The following is a 27,570-nucleotide window of genomic DNA, read 5'->3' on the forward strand; positions in this document are numbered from 1 at the left end:
CAGAGTCAGGAGTCAGAACCTAATGATGCGCATGCAGCCTGCAGCACACCTAGTGAGTTACTGCGGCCGCTGTAGTGAGGGCTGACGATTCAGAAAAGGGGGTGGTGATGAACAGAGTGTCGGAATTAAGCAGACCACTCTTACCCAGTCCAAAGATCAGGGCTTAATCCATCACCGTTATTTAGCTAACTGCACCATCCCAGCTCAGAACCTGGCTATATGCAAATTAGTCTGTCCCTGGCCCAGTGCATCATGGGAACAGGGCAGACCAAACTACCAGGCCAATTCTTCACCAGAAAGGAGACAAGCTTCCGGGGACCGGTTTCTGGCATTTCAGCCGTCGTCGGCCCGGCTTGCTTGAATCCTGATGGTGCAGTGAGCAAGGGACTCATGTCTGAGTATACCCTGCCACACCTATAGTGGCCAAAAACGATTCAGAAAAGGGGGTGGTGTAAGAATTGGCTTGGTAGTTTGGTTTGCCCTGTTCCCATCATGCACTGGGACAGGAACAGACTAATTTGCATATAGCCAGGTTCTGAGCTGGGATGGTGCAGTGAGCTAAAAAACGGTGGTGGATCTAGCCCTGATCTCTTGACTGGGTGAGAGTATTCTGCTTAATTCAGAGACTCTGTCCATCACCACCCCTTGTTGTTAAATATTTTGTCCACCCTAAGCGTGGAAGGGTATACTCAGATGTGAGTCCCTTGCTCATTGCACCATCAGGATTCAAGCAAGCCGGGCCGACGACGGCTGAAATGCCAGAAATCGGTCCCCGGAAGCTTGTTTCCTTCCCAGTGTAAGAATTGGCTTGGTAGTTTGGTTTGCCCTGTTCCCATCATGCACTGGGACAGGAACAGACTAATTTGCATATAGCCAGGTTCTGAGCTGGGATGGTGCAGTGAGCTAAAAAACGGTGGTGGATCTAGCCCTGATCTCTTGACTGGGTGAGAGTATTCTGCTTAATTCAGAGACTCTGTCCATCACCACCCCTTGTTGTTAAATATTTTGTCCACCCTAAGCGTGGAAGGGTATACTCAGATGTGAGTCCCTTGCTCATTGCACCATCAGGATTCAAGCAAGCCGGGCCGACGACGGCTGAAATGCCAGAAACCGGTCCCCGGAAGCTTGTTTCCTTCCCAGTGTAAGAATTGGCTTGGTAGTTTGGTTTGCCCTGTTCCCATCATGCACTGGGACAGGAACAGACTAATTTGCATATAGCCAGGTTCTGAGCTGGGATGGTGCAGTGAGCTAAAAAACGGTGGTGGATCTAGCCCTGATCTCTTGACTGGGTGAGAGTATTCTGCTTAATTCAGAGACTCTGTCCATCACCACCCCTTGTTGTTAAATATTTTGTCCACCCTAAGCGTGGAAGGGTATACTCAGATGTGAGTCCCTTGCTCATTGCACCATCAGGATTCAAGCAAGCCGGGCCGACGACGGCTGAAATGCCAGAAACCGGTCCCCGGAAGCTTGTTTCCTTCCCAGTGTAAGAATTGGCTTGGTAATTTGGTTTGCCCTGTTCCCATCATGCACTGGGACAGGAACAGACTAATTTGCATATAGCCAGGTTCTGAGCTGGGATGGTGCAGTGAGCTAAAAAACGGTGGTGGATCTAGCCCTGATCTCTTGACTGGGTGAGAGTATTCTGCTTAATTCAAAGACTCTGTCCATCACCACCCCGTGTTGTTAAATATTTTGTCCACCCTAAGCGTGGAAGGGTATACTCAGATGTGAGTCCCTTGTTCATTGCACCATCAGGATTCAAGCAAGCCGGGCCGACGACGGCTGAAATGTCAGAAACCGGTCCCTGGAAGTTTGTTTCCTTCCCAGTGTAAGAATTGGCTTGGTAGTTTGGTTTGACCTGTTCCCATCATGCACTGGGACAGGAACAGACTAATTTGCATATAGCCAGGTTCTGAGCTGGGATGGTGCAGTGAGCTAAAAAACGGTGGTCGATCTAGCCCTGATCTCTTGACTGGGTGAGAGTATTCTGCTTAATTCAGAGACTCTGTTCATCACCACTCCTTGTTGTTAAATATTTTGTCCACCCTAAGCGTGGAAGGGTATACTCAGATGTGAGTCCCTTGCTCATTGCACCATCAGGTTTCAAGCAAGCAGGGCCGACGACGGCTGAAATGCCAGAAACCGGTCCCCGGAAGCTTGTTTCCTTCCCAGTGTAATAATTGGCTTGGTAGTTTGGTTTGCCCTGTTCCCATCATGCACTGGGACAGGAACAGACTAATTTGCATATAGCCAGGTTCTGAGCTGGGATAGTGCAGTGAGCTAAAAAACGGTGGTGGATCTAGCCCTGATCTCTTGACTGGGTGAGAGTATTCTGCTTAATTCAGAGACTCTGTCCATCACCACCCCTTGTTGTTAAATATTTTGTCCACCCTAAGCGTGGAAGGGTATACTCAGATGTGAGTCCCTTGCTCATTGCACCATCAGGATTCAAGCAAGCCGGGCCGACGACGGCTGAAATGCCAGAAACCGGTCCCCGGAAGCTTGTTTCCTTCCCAGTGTAAGAATTGGCTTGGTAGTTTGGTTTGCCCTGTTCCCATCATGCACTGGAACAGGAACAGACTAATTTGCATATAGCCAGGTTCTGAGCTGGGATGGTGCAGTGAGCTAAAAAACGGTGGTGGATCAAGCCCTGATCTCTTGACTGGGTGAGAGTATTCTGCTTAATCCAGAGACTCTGTCCATCACCACCCCTTGTTGTTAAATATTTTGTCCACCCTAAGCGTGGAAGGGTATACTCAGATGTGAGTCCCTTGCTCATTGCACCATCAGGATTCAAGCAAGCCGGGCCGACGACGGCTGAAATGCCAGAAACCGGTCCCCGGAAGCTTGTTTCCTTCCCAGTGTAAGAATTGGCTTGGTAGTTTGGTTTGCCCTGTTCCCATCATGCACTGGGACAGGAACAGACTAATTTGCATATAGCCAGGTTCTGAGCTGGGATGGTGCAGTGAGCTAAAAAACGGTGGTGGATCTAGCCCTGATCTCTTGACTGGGTGAGAGTATTCTGCTTAATTCAGAGACTCTGTCCATCACCACCCCTTGTTGTTAAATATTTTGTCCACCCTAAGCGTGGAAGGGTATACTCAGATGTGAGTCCCTTGCTCATTGCACCATCAGGATTCAAGCAAGCCGGGCCGACGACGGCTGAAATGCCAGAAACCGGTCCCCGGAAGCTTGTTTCCTTCCCAGTGTAAGAATTGGCTTGGTAATTTGGTTTGCCCTGTTCCCATCATGCACTGGGACAGGAACAGACTAATTTGCATATAGCCAGGTTCTGAGCTGGGATGGTGCAGTGAGCTAAAAAACGGTGGTGGATCTAGCCCTGATCTCTTGACTGGGTGAGAGTATTCTGCTTAATTCAAAGACTCTGTCCATCACCACCCCGTGTTGTTAAATATTTTGTCCACCCTAAGCGTGGAAGGGTATACTCAGATGTGAGTCCCTTGTTCATTGCACCATCAGGATTCAAGCAAGCCGGGCCGACGACGGCTGAAATGTCAGAAACCGGTCCCCGGAAGTTTGTTTCCTTCCCAGTGTAAGAATTGGCTTGGTAGTTTGGTTTGACCTGTTCCCATCATGCACTGGGACAGGAACAGACTAATTTGCATATAGCCAGGTTCTGAGCTGGGATGGTGCAGTGAGCTAAAAAACGGTGGTCGATCTAGCCCTGATCTCTTGACTGGGTGAGAGTATTCTGCTTAATTCAGAGACTCTGTTCATCACCACTCCTTGTTGTTAAATATTTTGTCCACCCTAAGCGTGGAAGGGTATACTCAGATGTGAGTCCCTTGCTCATTGCACCATCAGGATTCAAGCAAGCCGGGCCGACGACGGCTGAAATGCCAGAAACCGGTCCCCGGAAGCTTGTTTCCTTCCCAGTGTAATAATTGGCTTGGTAGTTTGGTTTGCCCTGTTCCCATCATGCACTGGGACAGGAACAGACTAATTTGCATATAGCCAGGTTCTGAGCTGGGATAGTGCAGTGAGCTAAAAAACGGTGGTGGATCTAGCCCTGATCTCTTGACTGGGTGAGAGTATTCTGCTTAATTCAGAGACTCTGTCCATCACCACCCCTTGTTGTTAAATATTTTGTCCACCCTAAGCGTGGAAGGGTATACTCAGATGTGAGTCCCTTGCTCATTGCACCATCAGGATTCAAGCAAGCCGGGCCGACGACGGCTGAAATGCCAGAAACCGGTCCCCGGAAGCTTGTTTCCTTCCCAGTGTAAGAATTGGCTTGGTAGTTTGGTTTGCCCTGTTCCCATCATGCACTGGAACAGGAACAGACTAATTTGCATATAGCCAGGTTCTGAGCTGGGATGGTGCAGTGAGCTAAAAAACGGTGGTGGATCAAGCCCTGATCTCTTGACTGGGTGAGAGTATTCTGCTTAATCCAGAGACTCTGTCCATCACCACCCCTTGTTGTTAAGTAGTGAGGGCTGACAGCATACGCCGAGCCATCTGCGACCCACACTGGTAGTGAAGGGGAGCTGCATGCAGTGCCGCCAGAGCTGAGAGGAGGCTGGAGGTGCTGGGAAATATAGAGATGGGCACAGCCTGGGAGCAGCCCAGGCCTGGGCCTACTCATAGACGCGGATGTAACAGCTGCAGTGCTGTGTGCTGGTTGCGGGTGCCGTAGTGGCTGCAGCGGTCACTGATGGGCCCCATGTCGCAGTTGCATACTGATGTGGATATTTGTACCTGAAGGATACAGAAAGCTGTGAGTTGTCTGCTCATGGAAGAAACAGACTGTACGGCCTGGCAAGAAGAGGTGGCAGGTAAGCTGATAGTAATTACAGTTGCGTTGTAGCAGATTGTGGATGCAAGTGAATCCCCTGGTAATGTATGAGCAGGAACAGGAGGCACTGCCTGGTGCGGAAGGGGAAGGACAGTGCGGCACATCAGGAGCTGAGTGAGATTCTGTGAACCGTTGGCGCACCTGAAACAAGGTCGGCTACTGCGAGGGACCCTTGCAGTGTGGCACAGTATTGTGGAAGGTGCTTGGCACAGAGGAACAGCAAGCAATCAAGCTTGTGAGAATGGCAGGGACTGGGGAGTACTGAGGCCTGGTGTGATAGTGATGGCCACAAGATAGGGAGGCCCGATGAGCACAGTGAGGTTTTGATATAGCACTAATCTTTGGGAAGAAGGCCTGAGTCATGTGGATGCAGCAAATGCAATCCCGGGGGTGACAAACGCCCAAGGTGGTGTGCAATTCTGACCCTGGTGGTGCCCGAACACACAGACATCTACACATGGGACAGTCAAGAATCGTGTCTGTTCTAATAGATCACGATGAATACATTGCTTTATTCCTTTCTGTGTGTCATTATTTCAACAGGTTTGCGAAATACGCAGATACTTTCTTGAAAAGGATTTAGGTACACAATAGCCTTTATTTATTTTCATTCACTTTTCTGTAAATTACAAATTTTGTTTAAAAAACGTGAGTAAGGTGGGGATTTGTGCACCCTGTCCTGAAGAAGGAGTTACGACTCCGAAACATGTCGACGCACACATGAGGTGATGTACATTGTAATACATAGGAACCTCGCCAACACACCTTTTTAATAGTGCCAGCTTGGAGAATTATTAAAGATTTCTGAGTGAACCTCACGAGCCAGGCACTTTTTAACCTATCACTACAGCCCTCACCACTCACTTTAAATTTTGCACACACCCCTACTCGCACACCACATAGTCGAATAAAGTGCTCCCGCGCAGACGTTGGTCATAGCACCCCGCATCCCGTAGAGGGGTGCGAAGACCCCGATGATGAAGCATGACACCAAGGGGCCTGTTGGTGTGTGAGGGGTATTTTAAGAAACACCTCGTGCTCCCCACCACTGTAGGGACCACGCCTACCCAGTAGTGGATTCCTTTTGTTTATATATATGTTCTAATAGATCTCCTTGCTCTTTGAGCTCCTACATAAGAACATGCATCAGTGAGGGAGCTGTTGGTGAGGGCCATGGTGTGTCAAAAAGAGGAGTGCCCTGAGACAGTGATGCAAAGGAGGAACCCTGGCTCATGGCGCCATGCATTGGTTCACTGAAGGTATAATTGAGCAGGTGCATACTGGCCAGGCGTCACATGAGTGGACTATATTGCGACTGCCTCGCTGGTTGTGGATGAGTGCATTGCCCACACTACCAGTTTTGCCCTCCTGCTGAGTGAAGATAGATGAATCAGACGAGAAGCTACACTGAGGTCGACTGACAGCCCAGAACCTTGTACCTGAGAAACAGGCACATAGGTGGAGACAGGCCGCAACAAATCTTCATCATCGCACAATCAGTGGGATACACGGTGACGAGCAATCGCACAATCAGTGTGATACACGGCGAAGAGTGGAACTGGCTAATAGCACTGTCTGAGACTTGGCACTTATTGGAAAGTGCAATACAGGGCATCGTGCAGTTTATATCCATAAGTGTGCCACAGAATCCTGCTGAACACATTGAGATAATAGGGAATTGGAGTACAGAATTTGGACAGATGGGTCGCACTAAGGGCACTGGGTCGAGGGCCTACTCGCAGATTTCTGGCCCGGTAGACATGGATCAAACACAGCCACTAGTACAACAGGAATACCCGGACAACTGATTTGATGACGTCCTGAGTGCGTTAGAGCTATACAGGGAATCAGTGGAATTTAAAATCAATACAGTTGTGCTGAATCTCACTCTGCTGCATGCGGATCACCAGAAACTGAAAGAGTGAGTAGTCACGGCGAAACACGATATCACAGAACTGAAACCAGTCACTGATTTTCTGGAGCAGCAACAAAACACACAAGAAGCCTGAATACAATATTTAAAAGAACGAGTGAAAGATGTGGAGGGTCATTCCAGGAAGAACAATGTACACATGATCGGATTGCCGGAAGGAGTGGAAGGTCAGGACGCAGTCGTTTTTCTGGAACAATGGCTCAAAAATATTCTACCTTCCTCCCAATTATTCCCTTTTTTTTACTATAGAACGAGCACATCATGTCCCAGGTAGGAGACCAGCACCAGGCGCAGGGGCATGGCCACTTTTTTTAAACTGTTAGACTACAGAGACAGAGATATGATCCTACATGAAACCAGAAAACTGTCCGAGGTCTCATTCGAAAACAGGAAAATGTTGTTCTTTCCGGATTACACAATTAAGGTCCAGCGCCAACAGGGATACTTCCTGCAAGGTAAACAGAAGCTTAGACAACTAGACATTTCATATTCACTAATCTTCCCAACAAAATTACGTGTGGTCTCCAATGGGAAAATTAGGTTTTTCGTCACACCGCAGGACACCTTGGAGTGGCTGGAAACCACAGGACAGTTCTCTGGTCCATGCCCAAGGGCACAACAAGCACCAGGAATGATAATGTCAGCGGTACCAGGAATCATTGTCAGCGACCCAGGAAACAGAATCATGGCCTCTTAACTGCACCGGAACCGGATCAAATCAGACAGAAGAAGCGGGAACAGTCAGGGTAGCGGATGGCTGAAGCTGCAGTCGATCCGCAAAGAAGGCACCCCACCCAATTCTTCAAAAGAGGAGGACTCATCAGCAGTTGGACTATCAGGCAATGTGTCACTGCGAATTCCTGATATTACGCCACAGATATCAGATGGTATTATATGAAAATAGACCCTTATACACACAGATATGACAACTGGGGTTTTCATAGTGGCTTGCCCCAGACGGCCTTACACCCCCTCACATTTTCCCTTATATATGGAACCAGTTGGTTACACAGACAGTTTTCTCTTGTCAGGGTTTGGGTAGCACCCTACATTATGGGGGCTGCTCTCGCAATGGCTCACTCACTTTACCGTTAGTTGCAGGAGCCCATCTGGGGGGCATGGGCGATGACTCATCGCACCGCCGCCTCATTCACACGGCTGCGTGCCCAGGCATTCCATTCATAACGGTGAGTCATGGCAGACCATACAATACTCACTTTGAATGTGCGGGGTCTCTGCAAACCATCCCGCAGATATGCGGTATATGCTTACTTTAAAAGACATAACATGTGTATCACCCTTCTGCAAGAGACACACTTAAATAAAGTTGTAAAGGTCAGGCTACAAAGAAAATGGACGGGTTATGTGTATGCCACTGATTATTCCTTCTTTGGACTGGGGCCCCAATCTGGATCCGACCAGGTACACCCTATGCAGTTGAGGAGACCCTGGCTGATGGGGACAGTAGATATGTGTTTCTAAAAGGTAGATTGGAAGGGCGTCACATATTATTAGGCACTATTTATGCCCCTAATACAAGCCAAGGACAGTTCCTTCGAACAATGTCCCAAATATTGACAAAATGGTGTGACATACCGTGGTCGATCGGACAGGATTTTAACAGTGTCATAGATACTGGATTAGATAGATCTTTACCCCCTCTGAAAGGTACAACTGCTGTAACTAACTCTAAAGATTTGTTGGAATGGTTGGATGGGTGGGATTCGAGAGATATCGGGAGGCATCTTAACCCTGAAGAGAGGGTATATTCATTCTACTCTGTGCCTCATGACTTGCATGTGTGGATGAATAGGTTCCTAGGCTCCCCCTCCTTGCTCCCTTACATAACTGGCTCAGACTACCGAGGTCGCACGCATTCTGACCACAACCCATACTATGTCACAGTGGCATGGGAGTGCGGGATCCCTGGCATCCCTACGTGGCAGTTATAGCTGGCGATGCTGGAAGGCCCAACCTTCCGAGATTCAGTAGGGGAAGCCATTAGTGAATATTTCATGCATAATACGGGGTCTGCTTTGTCTGTCATGGTGGAGTGGGCTTCTATTAAAGTTACACTACGTGGCAGGTGCTTGGGGCTGGGTTGTGGCCTGAAGCGACAGGTAGAAACAAAACTGACTGTAGTGGAAAGAGCTCTATTAGCGCTAGAAACACAAGTGATAAAGGGGGCGTCAGACTCCACTCCACTATCAGAGGCACGAAAGAAGCACACAGACCTCGTAGAGCGTCAACGTTGTTTAAACTTCGCAGCACACTCAGCGTCAGCGCATGCTAAAGCTGACCGATCTGGGCCCCTATTGACATAGTTTGTCAAATAGGACAAATCCATAGGACCCATCACTGCACTCCGATCCATGGGAGGCGGACTAATGTATACGCAGCATTTAATTCATAGCGAACTGACTAGGCATTTCACCCAACAATACAGATCCGCTCTACATGCCCCGGTGACAGAAATTCATACTCTTCTTGACGGCCTCATTTTCCCTATTCTTGCACCTAAACAGCAGAGAGAACTGGAAGCCCTGCACACTTTAGAGGAGGTGAGGGGCACAATGCGAGCATTGCCATCTGATAAAGTCCCAGGTCTGGATGGTTTACCCCATGAATTTTATAAAACATATGCTGATCGTCTCAGCCCACAGCTACTCAAGGTGTATATGGAGTCATTAGATAACGGCTCCCTCCCAGCTTCCCTGACGTAGGCCACCCTAATCACACTACCAAAACCAGATAGGGATCCCATGCACACGAGCTCCTATAACCCCCAAGCGCTGTTCTTTGGGCCAATACCAATAAGGAGGGGAACTAGACAGGGGTGCCCCTTCCCCTGCAAATCTTTTCATTGGCTACAGAGCCCTTAGCAATGGCATTAAACCAGTCTGCAAAGGGTTGGGGTATGTACCTAGAGTCCCAGAAGACCCTCAGATGGTGGTGGACGATGTTGCGGTGGCAACCGGTCATGTTCCGATACTTGGGCGTAAGGGCATATCATACTGACTGGGATCACCTGGAAAGCAACCTCTCAAGAGCGGTTACAAATGTAAGATCTCAAATGGACTTTTGGAAAACGCTTAACCTGTCTGTCGCAGGCCGGGTGGCGTTCATTAAAATGGTAATGCTGCCACGTCTGCTTTACTTCTTCGCTAACCTCGCGTTATATCTGCCAGCGTCCTTCTTCAAATCGCTAGAAGGCATGATTAGATATCTTATATGGAGTAATACGTGCTGTAGGGTGGCGCTTGGTAAATTATATCTACCCCAGGCGCAGGGTGGGCTGGCTCTGCCTAATATGGAACACTACTATTTGGCATCCCTAATACAATGGGTGGCGAAATGGGTAGCGGAATTACACCTTGCGGATACAGCGGAATACGTTGGATAGACTCCTTTTTATCTTTTATTCATGCACCAGACCAGACTTGGTGCTTCCCCTTCTGGTACAGATAGCACAGAAATGCTTTCGCAGAGCCCTATATTTTACCTGGTCAGTTGCGACATGTGCGCCTACTATCCCCTTGTTGGGTATGCCGGGGGAGGGTCGAGTCAGCATGGTGGAGCTAGTAGACTGGCATGATGCTGACATACATACACTAGGGAACTTATATGCGGAAGGTACGCTACGACCCTTCCTCTCTCTGACTGAAAAGGAGGGTGTACCTCTGGGGCATTTCTTAATTCTCGCCTCCTGGATGGCCATGCTGGGGCGTCACTGGGGTAATATCTCACAGGAACTCCCGACACACCTCCTGATGCAATATATACACCTTGTATAATGGTTTGCAGGTTCAAGCCGCAAGCACACTTTGGCTGATTTAACGCCATTGCGAGATAGATGGGAAGCTGATATGGCATGATCCTGCACACCCAAAGAGCGGACTATGCTGTTGGGGAGCCCTAGATAGATCCCTAGGAATGCTTCAGTAACATACGTTTGACCTCCTGATTCAGCAGGATGAATGAGCTAGCCATCCAATTTTATATAGTTTATGGAGCATATCTTTCCCCTGATAAAATTAATAGATATTTTAATAGGGCAGACGCCTGCTGTCCGCAATGCAAAATGGTAGATGCTGCTTTCCTACATATGATGTGGTCATGCCCCAAACTGCAAGACAACTGGGTGACTCAAGTACTGTCCACGAGCACAGATAGGGTATTGCTGACAACGTGGGAGGCATGTATTGCAGGGATATCCCCCAGAAGTAGAAAACACAAGGCCTCCTCTAGATTTTTAGAATTGGGACTAGTGGTGGCCAAGAGACTTGTCACACGTCGTTGGAAAGCAGTAGACCCCCATCGCTAAAACCCTGGTCTCAGTCTATGCTGAACTGGGCCAAGGCTGAAGCAATTTCACTGGCATGGATAGACATGCTAGGATTGCATAAATACCTCATTTTAGTGGCTTGGAACACAATTCTGACAGCACTTCAAGTAGCAATTGCTCCGGATGACCTCCCAGACACTCCTAACATCAACTAAGCCTTGCTTACATGTGGGTTGCGATGTGACACGACACTACTCAGACTTGAACCATTCAACATATCTTAAGTGAATCAGAGCCGCAATGTAACACTTTAATGATAAGGATATCATATTTTCAATAATGGATGTGACATCGTTGTAGCAGAAATGGACAGCCTCCCTCCACCCGGGGCTATCCTGCTCTCCCCTTTCCTGTTCTTATAAAGTTGATGATATATGTTCTACTTTTACACATTTGGCTGCTTGGTCGCTAACTCTGACACTGTAGCATGGCCGAAGAGAGTCACTAAAATTGCATGCATAGAACAACTTTACTCATGAATATGATAATGGTAATATGTTTATATAATGAATGATATCACGTCCTGCTCAATCTTATCTGACTGCTGTATTAAATGATAATTATCGTTTTGTCTAGATCCTGGTTATGTACACGTTATTTGTGTTTAAAATACTAAGCGGTCTTTGATTACTTTGATTCCTGTATATACCTACTGGTTTTACAAATATAATGTATGCTGGCCAACTGTACTATATATGCAAAAACTGTAATTAGAACATCAAACAAAAAATCTGAGGGTGTGGGCGAAAGGGGGGATTGCTCCAAAACATGTTACCAATTGAGCAGTTGCCCCTCATCTTGAGGTTGAACAACGCATATCTGTGCCTGAAGCCCCACTTGCACATCCGATAGAGGGCCATTATGCAGGGTCACACAATCTACAGAGTATTCCCCCTCAACCCAGCGCCAAGGCTACCTCTACTTATAAATCTGTTTACCATGGGGACCTGTGGTCTCCTGCCTGCCCATAAGTAGTAATTCTGGCTGGCGTCCCGGTGAGGCTCCCCGAAGCTAGTGAGTCTGCGGTTGACCTTAATAAGAAGACAGTACATTGGGTTCAAGGGAACATTAGATGGAGAAGAAGCATTACTCCAGAGATCCTTATTGCTAGGTGAGTGGGATGGATGGGGAAGATGAGCAAATAATTTGATGGGGCTGTGTTATTGTCACTTTTAGGAATCCAAGGTTTGCTCGTGACCTCCTAGTGGCCTGCAGGATAGACAATCCCAACCCTAGTAGAGTGAAGGTATTTTCCCTGGGATATTTCTATAGAGGCCTGGTATAGCCGTACAACAGGAGGGAGAGGTCTATTCCCTTTAAGTTTACCCAGTCCCCTTTATTCAGTGTATCGGTCAAAAACTGCTTCACTCTTTTAGGGAACATATCTGGCAATGGATGGTCAAATATCCACTGCAAGGCTGAGAAGCAGCACAATGAGGAACTGAAAATGGCAGAGGCTGGTCTGTGGAGGTGCGAAGACTAAAAGAGACCCCATTCTAGACCTAGTCTTCTTCCAGAGCCTTTTGGGTAATGGGACGCCCTTAGTGTCCATCTCCAACCAAATGTCACCACTTAGTCATAAGGGGAACCATGCATCATCTGTTGTACACACCCATGTGCTCAAGGCCCTTTTTTTGGAACATTGTGGGTCTTGTAAGCAAAATGGGCTGCAAGGGTTTGGTTATTTTCATACAGATGTATGATTTCATATTTTTTCAGGAGACATGAACGATTGAAAATCTCTGCCTTGATGACTACCACCCCCGCTCTGTCCCTGCTGTTCCATCTCCTGCAGGTAGAGCCAGGGCTGGGCTTATGCCTTGGACTAGAGTAACTGCGGATTGTAGCATCAGCCAAGTTGCTTCTACTAGCACTTGGTTCCATGCTCTTATTTAAGGTGGCCAAACGATATCAATATTGTTTTATACATTTTTACAATGGGTTCTCAGAGAGAGATAACTGAACCAATTTTAATAAGTTATATGATTTTATGGTGTATCTGGAAGTTAAACTTGCGTATTTGCACGAAGGGTATGAACTTTTCCTAGGGGGAATTTTAATGCTAAATTGGTGCTGACTCAGGGGGAGCCTCTGCACTATTCGGGTGCCACAAACAGGTCAGGGAAGGCCTTTCTTCATAGGACCCGGGGGAGGGTAGCCTTATCACAACTGATCAAGTCCTTTGACTTGGTCAATGTAAATAAAGTCTGTGACCCTTACTACTGAGATCATTCTACCTTTGAGACAGGCGAGTATTCATCTGTTATTGACTACATTTTTGTTACCCGTGTATTGTGGATAGGATAACAGATGTGTCAATCGTCACTAGTGCCCCCAGTGACCATAATCCCTTAAGCATAGATCTCCATCTACCCAGAAAGGTAGGGGCACCAAAGAGTGTAGCCTCAGAGTCACTCACAGTTAAGACTCAGGGTCTGCATTTGGCCTGGAAAAACGCAGACACGCATACCCTGCTGGCTAGGTTGTGCTTGAATCATCTGCCCTTGGTGTATCAGTGCCTTACTACTTCTGCCGCATATTGGGAGAGGGTTAGTTCATTCATCCTGCTGAATCAGGAGGTAAAAAGTATGTTACTGAAGCAATGCAGACCTGGTCCCTCAGAGGCCAGATGGTTTGACAGCCCTGTAAGAAGGCTTCCTCATTGCTTCATGAGGCCTTGAATGAGATGCCCAGGGACCCGCACAAAATACGGAGAAGTAGAGTGGAGTACAATGTAGCTATGCGAAATAGGAACAAGAAACTGCAACATGAAGCCTGGAGCAAGATGTTTAGGGCCCTTAGGCTGAAGAACAGTAGAGCATTTTGCTGGAGGCAAATAAGATCGGATCGCTGTGTGCCAAGCCATGTTCTGTTGTTACTAACACAGAAGCCTGAATAGCCCATGTCAAGGAGGTGTATAGCTTGAGAGCCGCTCACCAATATGAAGAGGAGGAAGTAGTATTTCCACTAGACCTGAAATTCACATGCAATTAAATCTTGGAGGCAATCATCAAGAGTCCACCGAATTAAGCTCCAGGCCCGGATCAAGTCTTAATGGGCCTTTATTAATCAGCTCTTGACCTATGGACCCCCTCTTATGTAATGTCATTAATGCAGTCTGCAAAGTGGGCCTTTCACAGACCTGTCATTCTACTTTAACTGTCCCAATCTTTAAGAAGGGCAACCCGCAGACCTCCGGGTGTTATCAACTGATTTTCCTGCTGCTCTCAGCTGTTAAACTGGCAGGGAGAGCTTTACTTGAGCACCTCCTCACCTGACTCAAGGCAATAGACATGCTGTCGGAGATGCAGTATGGGTTCCATGAGGGACTTAGCACGATAGAGCAATGCATAAATCTCCATCTGCTGGTCAGTAAGTACACTGTCTCGAGGCAGGGCACCATGTGCCTGGCCTACATGGATCTTTCTTGCTCCTTCGACAGCCTGATCATGTCGAAACTATGCGAGCTTCTAACCGACCTTGAGGTGGAGGACAACCTGGTGGAGTTCTTGAGAGCCCTCCATTAGGATCTGTTAGAATCTTTCAGGTTTGGCTGGAGACTGGACAGACAGCTTTAAGCTTGTAGGGGAGTGCAACAGGGCTGCTTCCTGGCCCTTGTATTATTTGTCTTGTATATTAATGGCCTCGTGCAGGCCTTTTAGAAACTGTTTTGATTGCTCCGATCATTGTTGGCAAATTGGTCCCAGTTTTGTTATATTCAGCCAATGCAGCTCTATTATGTAGAACCCCAAATGGTCTTAATGTGCTGTACCAAGAATTTGTATCTTTTGTGGGTACTCTGGGGCTGACTACAAAACAATCGAATACTTTTACCATGGTGTGCAAGCCCAGAAATTTTAAGAAGGAGAAAATTAGTTTGCATGGTCAGCCTGTTGCTCAAACTTAGGAAACTTCATACCTGAGCATAGTCATGGACGCCAGGAGTAACTGGGGCCCTTGTTTAGCCAAAGTCAGGCAGACATTTTTAAATTTGGGGGCTTCATTTTTAACCTGGCTAAGCGTATTGGGGGAAAATGCTGCCCCCCCCCCCTTGAAGTTTATAGGAGGAAGTGTATTGCGTTTCTCACCTATGGTGCACAGATTTGGAGATACTCTAATATTTGCCCACTCCAGGTGTAACAAAATAGGGTATTTAGGTGAATATTGGGCATCCCAACCTCATGCTTCACTTATATTGTACACCTGACGCTCTGGATAGAGTTTACCTAGGACATTGTTAAACTGGCCCACCTGACTTTGTGGTGTTCCATCTGGGCAAACCCACATGCCTCGCTAAATTGAGAGATTATCACTGATTGCCTTTTGTGCAAGAAAGGTATGACAATTCCAATTCCTTGGTTCAAATACATTAGAACTCAATTCACGAAATTAGGCAGGGCATCCCTTTTTACCAACCCCTCCTCTATGCCAAAAATGGACATACTTTGGGTTAAAACTGCATTTAAGGACAGGTTTTGAGCCCTCAGGGAGTACACTGAACTATAAAAACGGTCCAACAAAAAGTATGCAGTGATTCAAACTTCCCCATCTCCGCAGCCATACCTAGAGTGGATAGATGGCTCCTGGGACAGTTTATTGCTCATTAGGATCATGTTAGGTTTTGCGAGGTGGCATCTTGGGTTTCCCCTTGGCCAATTCGAGCCCTCCAAAGTCTTGATAATGCCCATGTGATGAGTCCTTTCCGCAAAGTTAGTTGCATTTCATTCTTTTTTGTAATTGTTTTATTGATCTTACTAAAAGGTTTTGATTCCGATTTTCAAGACCTGTCCCACCCTGCTTACCTTCCGGAAACAATCAAAGACCTGGCTTTTCAACCAATAACCTCCCTTGCCTGGCCTTCCCACTGCCTAGTCCGCAGCGCGGAGACTCCTAAGGATATTGGTGCGCTTTATAAGGTGCTTAAATAAATAAATAAATACATTTTATTAAAGCAAGGGATTCTTCGAGGCTAGCCCTATTGTACCTGCAACAACTTGATTCCTCGTCCAATTGTGCTTGTATATGCCCTTTCATCAAATGTGAAATCAGTATAAGAAATTCACTAATGTTTTAACTAACAGATTAAGTTTTAGGGTGATATTTATTTGCACTGTATCAAATCCAATCTGCATTTTTGATTGAACGTTCTGCACCTTATATGCATTCACCTGTAATGAAATGAAATATTGTTAGAGTTATTTATTGATTACGTTTTTTAATTTTATGCCTGTATTTGCAGTTGTGGAGATTTGTCCATTGTTTTATTAAAGTTGTTTTTAATGTAGGCTTTTATGGTCACATTTGTGTACGAAATAAAGCTTTGATTGATTGATTGATAGTATTGCATATATTGGCCATAAAGAGACATAGAGAAGGAGATATCAGTGTTTATAACCCCAATACCTTGACAATGTTTTAAGCCAATTTGGAAAACAAATTAGTCAATCAAAAGTCAATGGAAAGTAAGTAGTTGGTAATTTATTGAGACAAAATAAAAAAGGATCCTGAACACTAAGCCTTGAGATCCTTTCCTAATGAAGAACAGCCGTAAGAATGACCTAAGGGATGTAGCCAGGGAAGACTTGCTTGAAGCAAGTACCCTAAAAAGTAGTTCCAAATTCTGGAGACTGGTTAATAGCACATTTCTGGCCCCGGAATCCTCAATGTCTCTGGTGTCTCATATCACTGAGGTCGATTGGGTCTCTTTTTTGGAGAAGTCTTTCAAGATTATTCACTCAGCTAAAGTAGGAAATGAGGGGATGGTTACAGGGACCTCAGAAATTGGTATTTTCCCTTTAGGAAGTAAAGAAGGGTATAGCAAGCTTAACCTGGAGTAGGCCCCTGGGGCCGACGGCATCTTTCCAGATATGTATATTTCTGACGTTGAGGTATGGGCTCCAGATTTGACCTCACTTGTAAACGTGGTCGTAAGGGAGGGACCTACACAGACATGGGTGTCTTCTATCATTGTCACTGTCTTCAAAAGGAGGACATGGACAACTCTGCGTGCTATGGACCCATCCCACTTCTTGTTGGACTTGGCCCTTTTTGCAGGGTCATCCCTGAACTTTTTGCCTTCCTCCTATATTTCTTTTGACTTGTTGTTGGCTATTTTATGACTCTGGGCACTGCTGATCCTTGCTAAAGTGCATATGCTCTCCCTATTATAAATTGATTTATGAATTGGTTATTCCATGAATTGGTTGGTTTATCTGTCAGACCCTAGTACAATGCACCAGAAGTGCCCAGGGCTTGTAAACCAAATGCTGCTGGTGGGCTTGCAGCACTGGTTGTGTCACCCACCGAAGCAGCCTGTAAAAGTGTGTCTAAGGTCTGCCATTGCAGAGCCTGTGTGCAGGCTGGTACTGCCATGTTGACTGAGCACTTGCACCCATTTGCCAGTCCCTAAACCTTCCCTTTTCTTCATATCAGACACCCCTATGGTAGGCCCAAGGGCAGGGTGCATTGTAAGTATGAGGTAGGACAAGCCCTGATGTGTGTGGCATGTCCTAATAGTGAACTAAAACCATTTTAGTGTTTCATTATTGCAAGTGAAGTTGGTTTTAACATTCTGTGTTTGAAAATACCACTTTTAGAAAGTAGGGATTTTCTTGTCTAACTATCCAAAGCCTGCCTCTGATAGGTTGTGTATTCCTTGTCTGGTGTTTTTGAGTGACAGGGCTGGGGGATTCCAAGAGACAGAATGAGTCAACCCAGTGGTGAATAGAGAGATCTGCTGGGTGGGAGGAGTTGCACCTGGGACCTGAATAGGGCTGTGCCTGCCTTCCACAATGCTGGCTCCACCTCCTGTGGGCCGTCTGATGTTTCTGCCCTGCACTGTGAAAGGAAAGAAGGAGTCATGTAAACAGAGTGCTCCAGAACTGGTTTGGACTAGGCAAAGGCCCCGCTGCCCTCAGAGGACAAAGGATTTTGGGGTATAAATATTGGGACCCTGATCCCAAGAAAATAGATCACTTTTGGACAAACAAGAAGAAACCTTTACTGAGGAGAGGAACCTGAAGAAACTGAGGAGAGACTATCCCTAAGCTAAAGGGCTGCTTGGGGGATTTGCCTGCAGTGGTTGCCTGACTGCCAAAGGAAGGAGAAAGGAACTTTGTGTACTTTTTTTTCAACTTGTAAGGATCTCCAAGGGCTTGGAACAGAGATTGCCTCCTGCTGAAGTCTCAAGGACAACAGACTTCAACCCCCAGCTCCCCAGAGTTCCTTGCTGCTGTTTTGGGCCTTCTGCGGGACTGCGTGTCGCAAGGAGCTGGAAGCGGGACTCAAGAGGAAGAAGCGTGTCGCCGTCGCTGCTGCTGCCGTCGCATCTTGGATATTGCCGCTGTAGCTGTCGTATTGCACCGCATCGAGATAAGCGTCGAGCAATGAAGAGGAAGCGTGTTACCGTCGATGCTGCTGCCGTTGAATCGTGGATGTTGCCGATGTAGCTGTCGTATTTCACTGCATCGAGAGCAGTGTCTCGCAACAGGGAAGAAGTGTGTCGCCATCGCTGCTGCTTCCGTTGCATCGTGGATGTCGCCGCTGTAGCTAGCGTTTTGCACTGCATCAAGAAAAGAGCCTCGCATCCACAGGGAAGCGTGCCGTCGTCGGAGCTGCTGCCGTCGCATCTTGGATGTCGCCGCTGTAGTTGTCGCATTTTGTGGAAGCCTTTTGCAACATCAGAGAACAGTGTCGCAGCCGAGGCTGTTGCCTTCGCATCGCTGAACCAGGGTGTCGCCGCTGCAGCTGACGCATCGAATCGAGACTTCTCGCATCATCGGAGAAGCGTGCCGCATCTGGAAGATCTTCATGTCTTTATTTCTTTGCACTGGAACTGTGCTGCATTTTCATCGCTGCAACACTTTGTTGTGGAAGCGTCACGCATCACAAGGTGCATTGACTTAAAGTGTTGCATTTTAAGAATTGAACAGAACTAAGCTAAAACTACCATTTTAACCGCATCGCTGCTGCGGTGATTTTTGCGCTGTGCGGCATTTTTTAAATTACCGCGATACATGACGAGCTCAGCTCGTCATCCGCACTCGTCACCCATGGCTGATGACGAGCTGAGCTCGTCATCAGCATCGAAGGGGTTAAGTATAGTATTGTGGATTTTTGTCGTTTGTGGTCTTGTGTTAAGTCTATATAAAGAATACTTATTTTTAATATACAACTGTGTGGTGTCTATCAGTAGTGTTGTCACTGGGTTACTGTATGTGGCCACAAATGCTTTACACACTGCCTGTGAGATTAGCTTGTCTGCTCGTGCCAAGCTATCAAGGGGGTGAGCAGGGGTCATTTTAGGAGTGTACCCCCTTTCCTTGACTAGAGGCAAGGGTCCCTATTTGACGCAAGTACCTACCTGTGCCAACTAGAGACCCCCAAATCTAACATTTCTCAACTCTGTCGTGAAGGTAGTAGGGCGAATGCTCCTGGACAGATTAGGGAAATGTGCTGAGGCAAATTATATTCTCTCAGGAGTGCAGTATGACTTTCATTCTGGGAGGTCAACAGTGGACCAGTGTCAAAACCTCAATATGTTCTTAAGTAAAAATACCATTGCGCGTCCTGGCTAAATTCACTTAGGGTTTATGGATCTTTCCTCAGCGTTTGACCAAGTCAATTGACGTAAATTATGTCAGGTCATGTTATCTATGGAGGTGGTACTGTGACATCGTCCAGCCTTTAAGAGATCTGCATATGAATACCACAGCCTCCGTACGTTCTCCAGCAATCTTAAATGTTCTTGAAGTTTCCATATTAAAAGGAGGGTTCCGCAGGGCTGTACTCTGGCCTCATTTCTTTTTAACTTGTATATTATTAATCTGAAGCAGGCCCTGATTGACATCAAAGTGATTGTCCACATGTGGGATCTCAGTGTTTAGCAGCGCTATTATATGCGGATGAAGCTGTAATCATGGCAAAAACTGCCAGGGGTCTACAGTCTTTCACTAACTTCATGGAGGGCTTGGATTTATCGGTTATTGTTCTAAAATCCTACATGGTGGTGGTGGCTCTTGATAGACCAGCATAAGCAATTTTCCCTGGGGACCAGTGCTCTCCCAAAGACAAGAGTTTTTTCTTATTTGGCCTGTTATTTGATTCTTTGCTCTGTTGGCGCCCTCTAATGAGTAGGAAGAAGAAGGAATTTACACGGGCAAATACAGCTGTGTTTAGTTTTGCCTCAAGATTTGGGAGAAGGCGATTAAGTGTCTACTACAGATCTATCAGACAAAATGCAACTCAAGGCAGTCTGTGGGAGCGAGGTCTGGGGATTGTTAATCAGGCCAAATTGCAGTCCGTTGGAAACTCTCTCGTGTGTTCCGCACAGTGCACCAACATTTTCTGTGCATGAGGGACTGGGCATGGGGTATATAACAGATGTCACAACATTCCGCCCCTTCTCTTTAAGGCCTGCGGCCAAATTGAATAAGGACATCTTAAGCGACTGTGTGTCCTTTGACCGTTCACTTCACATTCTCTGGCTCAAGTACATTAAGGACCTCTCTCAGAGTCTAGGTAGGACTGAGCTGTTTAGCTCTCTGGAGGAACTTGTTAGGACCGACGGTAAATGGGCAAAAGAAAATTATTATTGGCTCAGGTCTATCTCTGGAGAAGAGGCTTCCCTTTTGAAATCCTGAGTGTGTGCCTACCTCCTGTTGAAGTCCATTCCTTATATTGATCCATATATTTTCTTTCTTTGTTTCCTTGCTTCATGGTTTTTATACAAAGAACAGAATAAAGCTTACTTTGAACTTGAATTTGAATTTTGAGATCAAATGAAAAAGGGCCTTGCCTTAATATAGCTACAGTATTGCATATATAGCACCGTAAGGCCGATTGTACTTAACATGCATTTTTTTCATGGCTTGCCTTCTTCTTGGTCTACAACAATTTCAGTTTTAAAGTTTACATTGCCATTGCCCTTTTCCTAAAATACCTTTTAACATGTGAATTATATAAGGCACGGATACACCATAACAGAAGTGTGTAATTTTATGCTATGAACTTTGGTATAGAACAAATCTGACATTTTTTTGCATGTTCTCCTAGTTATGTGGTCTATCTGGGATGTGTGTTTTATTGTGGTATTTAGGTGCAGACTGTGTTTCAAGTTGTCTTACGAAGAAGTTTTTTTGGTTATTAAGTCCATGCGTAAAAATGTGTTGCATCTGTTGTGTGATATGAAGGTTGAGAAATACCTGTTTTCCTTCAGGTGAAACATTACAGAGCCCTCCATGAGCAGGCCAGTACCTACATGGACCTCCTCTGCTCCAGGTGTGACCTATCAGATTCTGAAGTGAAGCACACTGCCACAGACATTCAGCAAGCAAAGCACACGGTGAGAGGCCGCTTGAACTATACTGTTCTGTTCTTTAAGTGCCCTTTCTCTGCTAATAGGAGACGCACATATCATGCACTGAAACATAAAAAAATTTCACTCCAAATTTGAGAATGTTATTTCGTTGAAAAGAAAATCATTCTAAGAAAGGCATTATGCTTTTTTCCCCAAAACTTTGAGAAAACAGTTATTGGTGGTTTGCTATGAACATTTGTCTATGTGTTTCCTCTATGTGACAAACCATATCAAATTAAATTGGTGTACATTTGTTAAACTCAAGGACATTCTATAGAGGTGGAAGAGTAAACCTGTTTCCATATTAGTCAGCAATTAACCATTTCGAAGGTAAGTATATCCTTTATAGGCCAGGCAAAAAGAGTAAATAGATGATGCGGTATGTAATCTTTCAAGATAGTGCTTCTGCGTTTTCAAATGGAACATGTGATTGAGTAACTAATAAAGGTTTGAAAAATAATATATTGTACTGTGCAAATGATGTCTGTCTCATACATAATGTATCTTTGCACAAGCATATGTATTTCTTTTTACACCAAGACACAGAAAACCTCCTTTTAATTACATAGCTGGACATAAAGCAAAGCAAAATTGAATAAACACTTAGGGGCCAATTCACAGAACTAATCTGAGACAAAATCCTAAACTTATTACTGTTGGTATTCACAGAAGGCATTTATTAGTAGCAAAGTTAGAATTTTGTCTTAAATTAGGATTTTGTTTTAAGTTAAGCTTAAGTTTATCCTAAGTTTTGGGCTTCTGTGAATACCAAAAGTAGTAAGTTTAGCATTTTGTCTCAGATTAGTTCTGTGAATCAGCCCCATGGTTAAATCTTTGTACAGATAATGATACAAAATAACAATACGGAACTTAACAGCCTGATTTATTTATTGGCAGTAAGCTTACTCCGTCGCAGTGGCAATGGAGTATCCCTTTTGCCAATATAATGGTCACCCACCAAATTTATACGTGGGCAGACCCTAGTTTTCCAACGGTGGAGACTGCTCCGTCTCCACCATGGGAAAACTTCTCTGATGACCCAGAAGAGTAAGGACTGTTTAGATGAACAGACATATAGCTGTTTTACTGCCCTTCTCCGCAGTTAACACTAGCCGTAAGGGGCAGTAAAAAAACTAAAAATGCCCTCCTTGCCATGGGAAATGACTTACATGTCGAGGAGACAATTTTTTTATTTTATTTTCAAAAACCCATTTTGGGTTTAAGTTTTTGAAAATAAAAAAAGCTTTGAAAAATTACTGTATAGCTTTGTCATATTTGACCGAGCCATATGGCAAAGTTCCAATACATTTATGTACATTTACGGAACCACCTTGATGACTGTTCCTGTGAATGGTACAAATGTCCACAGAGGAAGACGGACATGTCTGAATTTGGTAGGTGGGTACTCTCTCAGGGTGATGGGGTAATTTACTCCATCATCCAGACATAGTACAATCCCTCAGTCAAATCAACCCCTTAGATCACTGGAGGTGAATTTGAGTTGTGAACTGCAGAAAAATATTAGTTTCATGTATTTAAACAGAGCGAAAAATAGCAACAACCATGTGGTCCAGTGAAGTATAAAAACAAGTGGAATGTTGTAGGTCTGAAAAAATCAGAGGACAGTGAAATCGAGAGTTCAGTGCTTCGATGTTCATAGACATGAATTAGAGATGATAGATATGTAAAGAAAAATATCGATCTGAGACGTACTACAAGAACCTGCAAACGATCTGAAGTAGTCCGAAAGCCAACTATGAAAAAGGCAAGGACATGGAGTAGAGAAAGAGAAAGTTGCAAAGATATTGGTTTAGCTGATGAGAAGAGGTGGGGGAAAAGGCACAAGCTATCAAAAAATCTAGTGGTGTAATTATTTTAATACTAACCTATACCAAAAATGAGTGGAGGGAATGCTTGAATTATTCACAGCCGCTGGTAGTTACCTGGTGTTGCATCCCAGTCCATCATTATTTTGCACAGCATGCCACCTCATTTTGGAACGAGACATATGCAAATCATTCTTGACCCTGCTCCAGTGAGAATAGTTCATCCCGCACTGCCAGGCCAGTTCCTCTCTGAACCGGAACACAAGCAACCTGGGACTGGTTTTGCACTAGTTAGAGCTCATCAGCCAGGTATAGCCTGGTTCCAGTGACCCAGTGTGCACGGAACCCACGTCTTTGCACACCTGCTCCACTTAGTGTGATACTCTAAAGTTTACAAAAAAGTGATAGACGGAATGCTTGCATTATTCTAAGCCACTGGTAGTTACTTAGGACGCATATCATTCAATCTTATTTTGCACACCATGCCACAAAATTTTGGACCCAGCCATATGCTCTTGTTTGGACTCATCAGCCAGGTATAGCTTGGATCTGGTCATACCATGTGTATGGGAACCATGTATGGGCTTACCCGTCCGACTTAGTATGACACAGTAAAGTATACAAAAAAGGAACACTCAAATTAATCTGAGACACTGGTAATTACTCAGGTCATATCCCAAACCATCGTCAGTTTGCATACCATGCCACTTCAGTTGGATCCATCCATATGCAAATCAGTTTTGTTCCTGTTCGTTGAGAAAAGCCCAACCTGAACTACCTGTCCAGGTCCCTCCTGAAACAGTACACAAGTAATGTTATGACTCCAGATTCTTCCATTTCACCACGCAGATACACTGGGCACTTCTGAAGCAATTATAAGCCACACTGTGTTGGATGTTACAGCTAACACTCCACGTACTCTGCATGATTGTGGAGACTACACAGTCATGGGACAATAATGACAGAGGGACTAAAGATTTCCATCTTCTGGTAATTACTTTTTTGGCTAATAGAAGAGCCAGTCCAAGAAACAGGTGATGAAGGCCACCGTTGCATTCTTGGGGCAGGGATATATTCCCAGCAAGGTGCTCCAAAGATTATCTAGGATATCACAGCCTATGACCTCAGTGAGTGCATCAAGACTCCTGAACAAAATGGTTGCAACTCAGTACAGCTCCACAGCATATATGTCAGGTCAGCTGGTCTGGTATGGCATGTGGGAAAACCAGTGGAGACTGAGAGAAAGAACTGGGGAAGCTTCGGAGGTGTGAGGCCCTGTGAAATATTTTGAATAAGTATGATTCAGGAATTATGTGTGACCTTGGAGGAGTTTACTATCACACAGTGCTACACTTTGTCATTGAAAACTTGTTGTAATTTGGATTCCCAAGAATGTCTGGGGGGCTGAAATGTAATTCCCACCTGGTCTTTGATGTCTCTATAAAACCAAGTAAAACCAAGTAATCAATCTCCTCCCATGACCTATTGTGTGGAGATTCTTATTAGGTTAAAAGAGCAACTCTTAGACCCATAGAAATCAAGGTATAACACAATATTTATGAAACAATCATTGTCATTAGTGTCAGTTGATAAAAGATATAAAATTAGGAAGCTAGATAACCTCATCCAATTAGTGACATATTATTGAAAAGTTGACAAAGACCACCATAATCATAAACAAACAAAAAGAGAAGAATTTTATGTCTTCAAATATTCCATTCCATCAGAATGTCCATAAAAACACAGACAAAAACTGAAAGAGTGCAATGTGTCCCCAGTGTAACACCACAGCAAAATCAAATAAACAGTAAAAGTATAGGGAACGTCTAATGTGTTTGTAACTAACAGCCATTAGGAATTCTTGTATTAGTCCATGTGGCAAAATTAGCAGTTCCTTTGCATGTTTGTTACTGTTCTGTTCCAGCGACGTTTCAACCCTTAAATAGCATACAAGGTTCTTATCAAGACTAAAGGAATATGGGGACTTCTGTAATAATTAATAGAACAGGATTAGGTGGTGGTCTAAACTGTGTAATACATAAGTGTACGTGAAGAGATTACCTGACAGACCCTAATTAATAAGAGATGGAAATTAATAACCGCAATTTCGGGCAACTGCCAATGAGAAAATAAATACATGCACCCTAGTGCAATAGAGAAGATATGTACTCACTCTGAAGAATGTCATCTGTGGAGGTACAAATAAAAAGCATTGGCATAGCCAATAGGTCTCGCCTTTGGGACCTTATGTGTTTGGACAGAACTTTTGGCTACGTTGTAGAGCATTATGGCTGCTGTGCATCATGTTGAAAAGTTATAATAAAAAATGTTAAGCATTTTTGTTACCTTTATACAAACTAAAACGACATTATATACAACTGAACAACCTCATAAAAAAAAATATTTTAACATAAAAAATGTCTTCTAATTTTTTTGTACTTGCAATGCTGGCAACTTCTTCCTGCTTGTTGTCATGCTTGTTTGTTATACATTGTTTTGGTGTGGGGGAGCGAGACATAAATAAAGGGGGAGTGGAGGCTGTAATACAGTAATTTAATTAGAACACGAGCAGCAGATGGACACTAGGGCAGAATCAACAGATGCCAGATTCCGAAGGCAGACTGACGTTATGCTTAGGTGATGTTTAGGTGATGCTTAGGTAATGCTTAAGTGGTGCTCTGATGCAAAATGGTGGTGGTGAGTGATGTTTGATGCTCAGGTGGTGCTACTATATGGTGTGGATTGGAGGTACGTTGTGGATTGTGGAATTGAAATGTGTTCTTTGGTATGTAATTATGTGGTGTGTATTGGAAATGTGTGGAGTTGAATTGTGTAGCCTGGAACTGTGGTGTTGAGTGAAATTATGCTTAGTGAAATTGTGTCATGGTGTGGAGTGCATTTATGTAGATTGGTGGTATGTGGCATAGAGTGCAATTATGTGGGGTGTATTTATGTTGCATTCAGTAGAGTGCAATTATGTGGCGTGTAATTATGTGGCACTAAGTGGTATTATGTGAAGTGGTTTTATGTTGCATTGAGTAGAGTGTAATTATGTGGCATGTCATTTTGTGGTACTGAGGTATGTGGAGTGTATTTATGTTGCATTGAGTAGAGTCTAATAATGTGGCGTGTAACTATGTCCCACTGAGTGGTATTTTGTGGAATGTATTTATGTTGCATTGAATAGAGTGTAATCATGTGGTGTGTAATTATGTGGCACAATGGTATTATATAGAGTGTATTTATGTTGCATTGAATAGAGTGTAATTATGTGACGTGTAATTATGTGGTACTGAATGGTATTCTGTTGAGTGTATTTATGTTGCATTATGAAGAGTGTAAATATGTGGCGTGTAAATATGTGGCACCAATTGGTATTATATGGAGTGTATTTATGTTGCATCGAGTAGAGTGTAATTATGTGGCGTGCAATTATGTGGTATTATGTGGAGTGTATTTATGTTACATTCAGTAGAGTAATTATGTGGCTTGTAGTTATGTGGTACTGAGTGGTATGTGGGGTGTATTTATGTTGCATTTAGTAGAGTGTAATTATGTGGCATAACTGTCATTCTGAGTGGTAATATGCGGAGTGATTTAAGTTGCATTGAGTAGAGTGTAATTATGTGGTGTGTAATTATGTGGTACTGAGTAGTATTATGTTGAGTGTATTTATGTTGCATTGAGCAGAGTGTAATTATGTGGTATGTAATTATGTGGCACTGAGTGGTATTATGTGGAATGTATTCATGTTGCATCGAGTAAAGTCTAATTATGTGGTGTGTAATTATGTAGCACTGAGTGGTATTATGTGGAATGTATTTATGTTGCATTGAGTAGAGTAATTATGTGGCTTGTAATTATGTGGCACTGAGTGGTATGTGGGGTGTATTTACGCTGCATTAAATAGAGTGTAATTATGTGGCGTGTAACTATGTCACACTGAGAGGTATTATGTGGAGTGTATTTATATTGCATTGAGTAGAGTGTAATTATGTGGGGTGTTATTACGTGGCACTGAGTGGTATTATGTGGAGTGTATTTATGTTGCATTGAATAGAGTATTATGATGTGACATGTAATTATGTGGTAATGAGTGGTATTATGTGGAGTGTATTTATGTTGCATTGAGTAGAGTGTAATTACGTGTTGTGTATTTATGTGGTACTGAGTGGTATTATGTGGAGTGTATTTATATTGCATTGAGTAGAGTGTAATTATGTAGCGTGTTATTACGTGGCACTGAGTGGTATTATGTGGAGTGTATTTATGTTGCATTAAGTAGAGTGT

At 44.6% G+C, this 27,570-nt stretch overlaps 1 protein-coding gene across 1 annotated transcript in view; it reads left to right on the forward strand.

Moving 5' to 3' along the window:
* Nucleotides 1-27,570, forward strand: part of SYNE1 (spectrin repeat containing nuclear envelope protein 1) — a 2,319,318-nt gene that overhangs the window by 1,356,479 nt on the left and 935,269 nt on the right. Inside the window, exon 75 of the mRNA XM_086926873.1 lies at nt 21,314-21,439. Coding sequence (XP_086782999.1) covers nt 21,314-21,439 — 126 coding nt within the window. The remainder of the gene's footprint in view (nt 1-21,313; nt 21,440-27,570) is intronic.

The sequence above is a fragment of the Lissotriton vulgaris genome, chromosome 6 (genome assembly GCF_964263255.1).
Source record: "Lissotriton vulgaris chromosome 6, aLisVul1.2, whole genome shotgun sequence".
NCBI lineage: Eukaryota > Metazoa > Chordata > Amphibia > Caudata > Salamandridae > Lissotriton > Lissotriton vulgaris.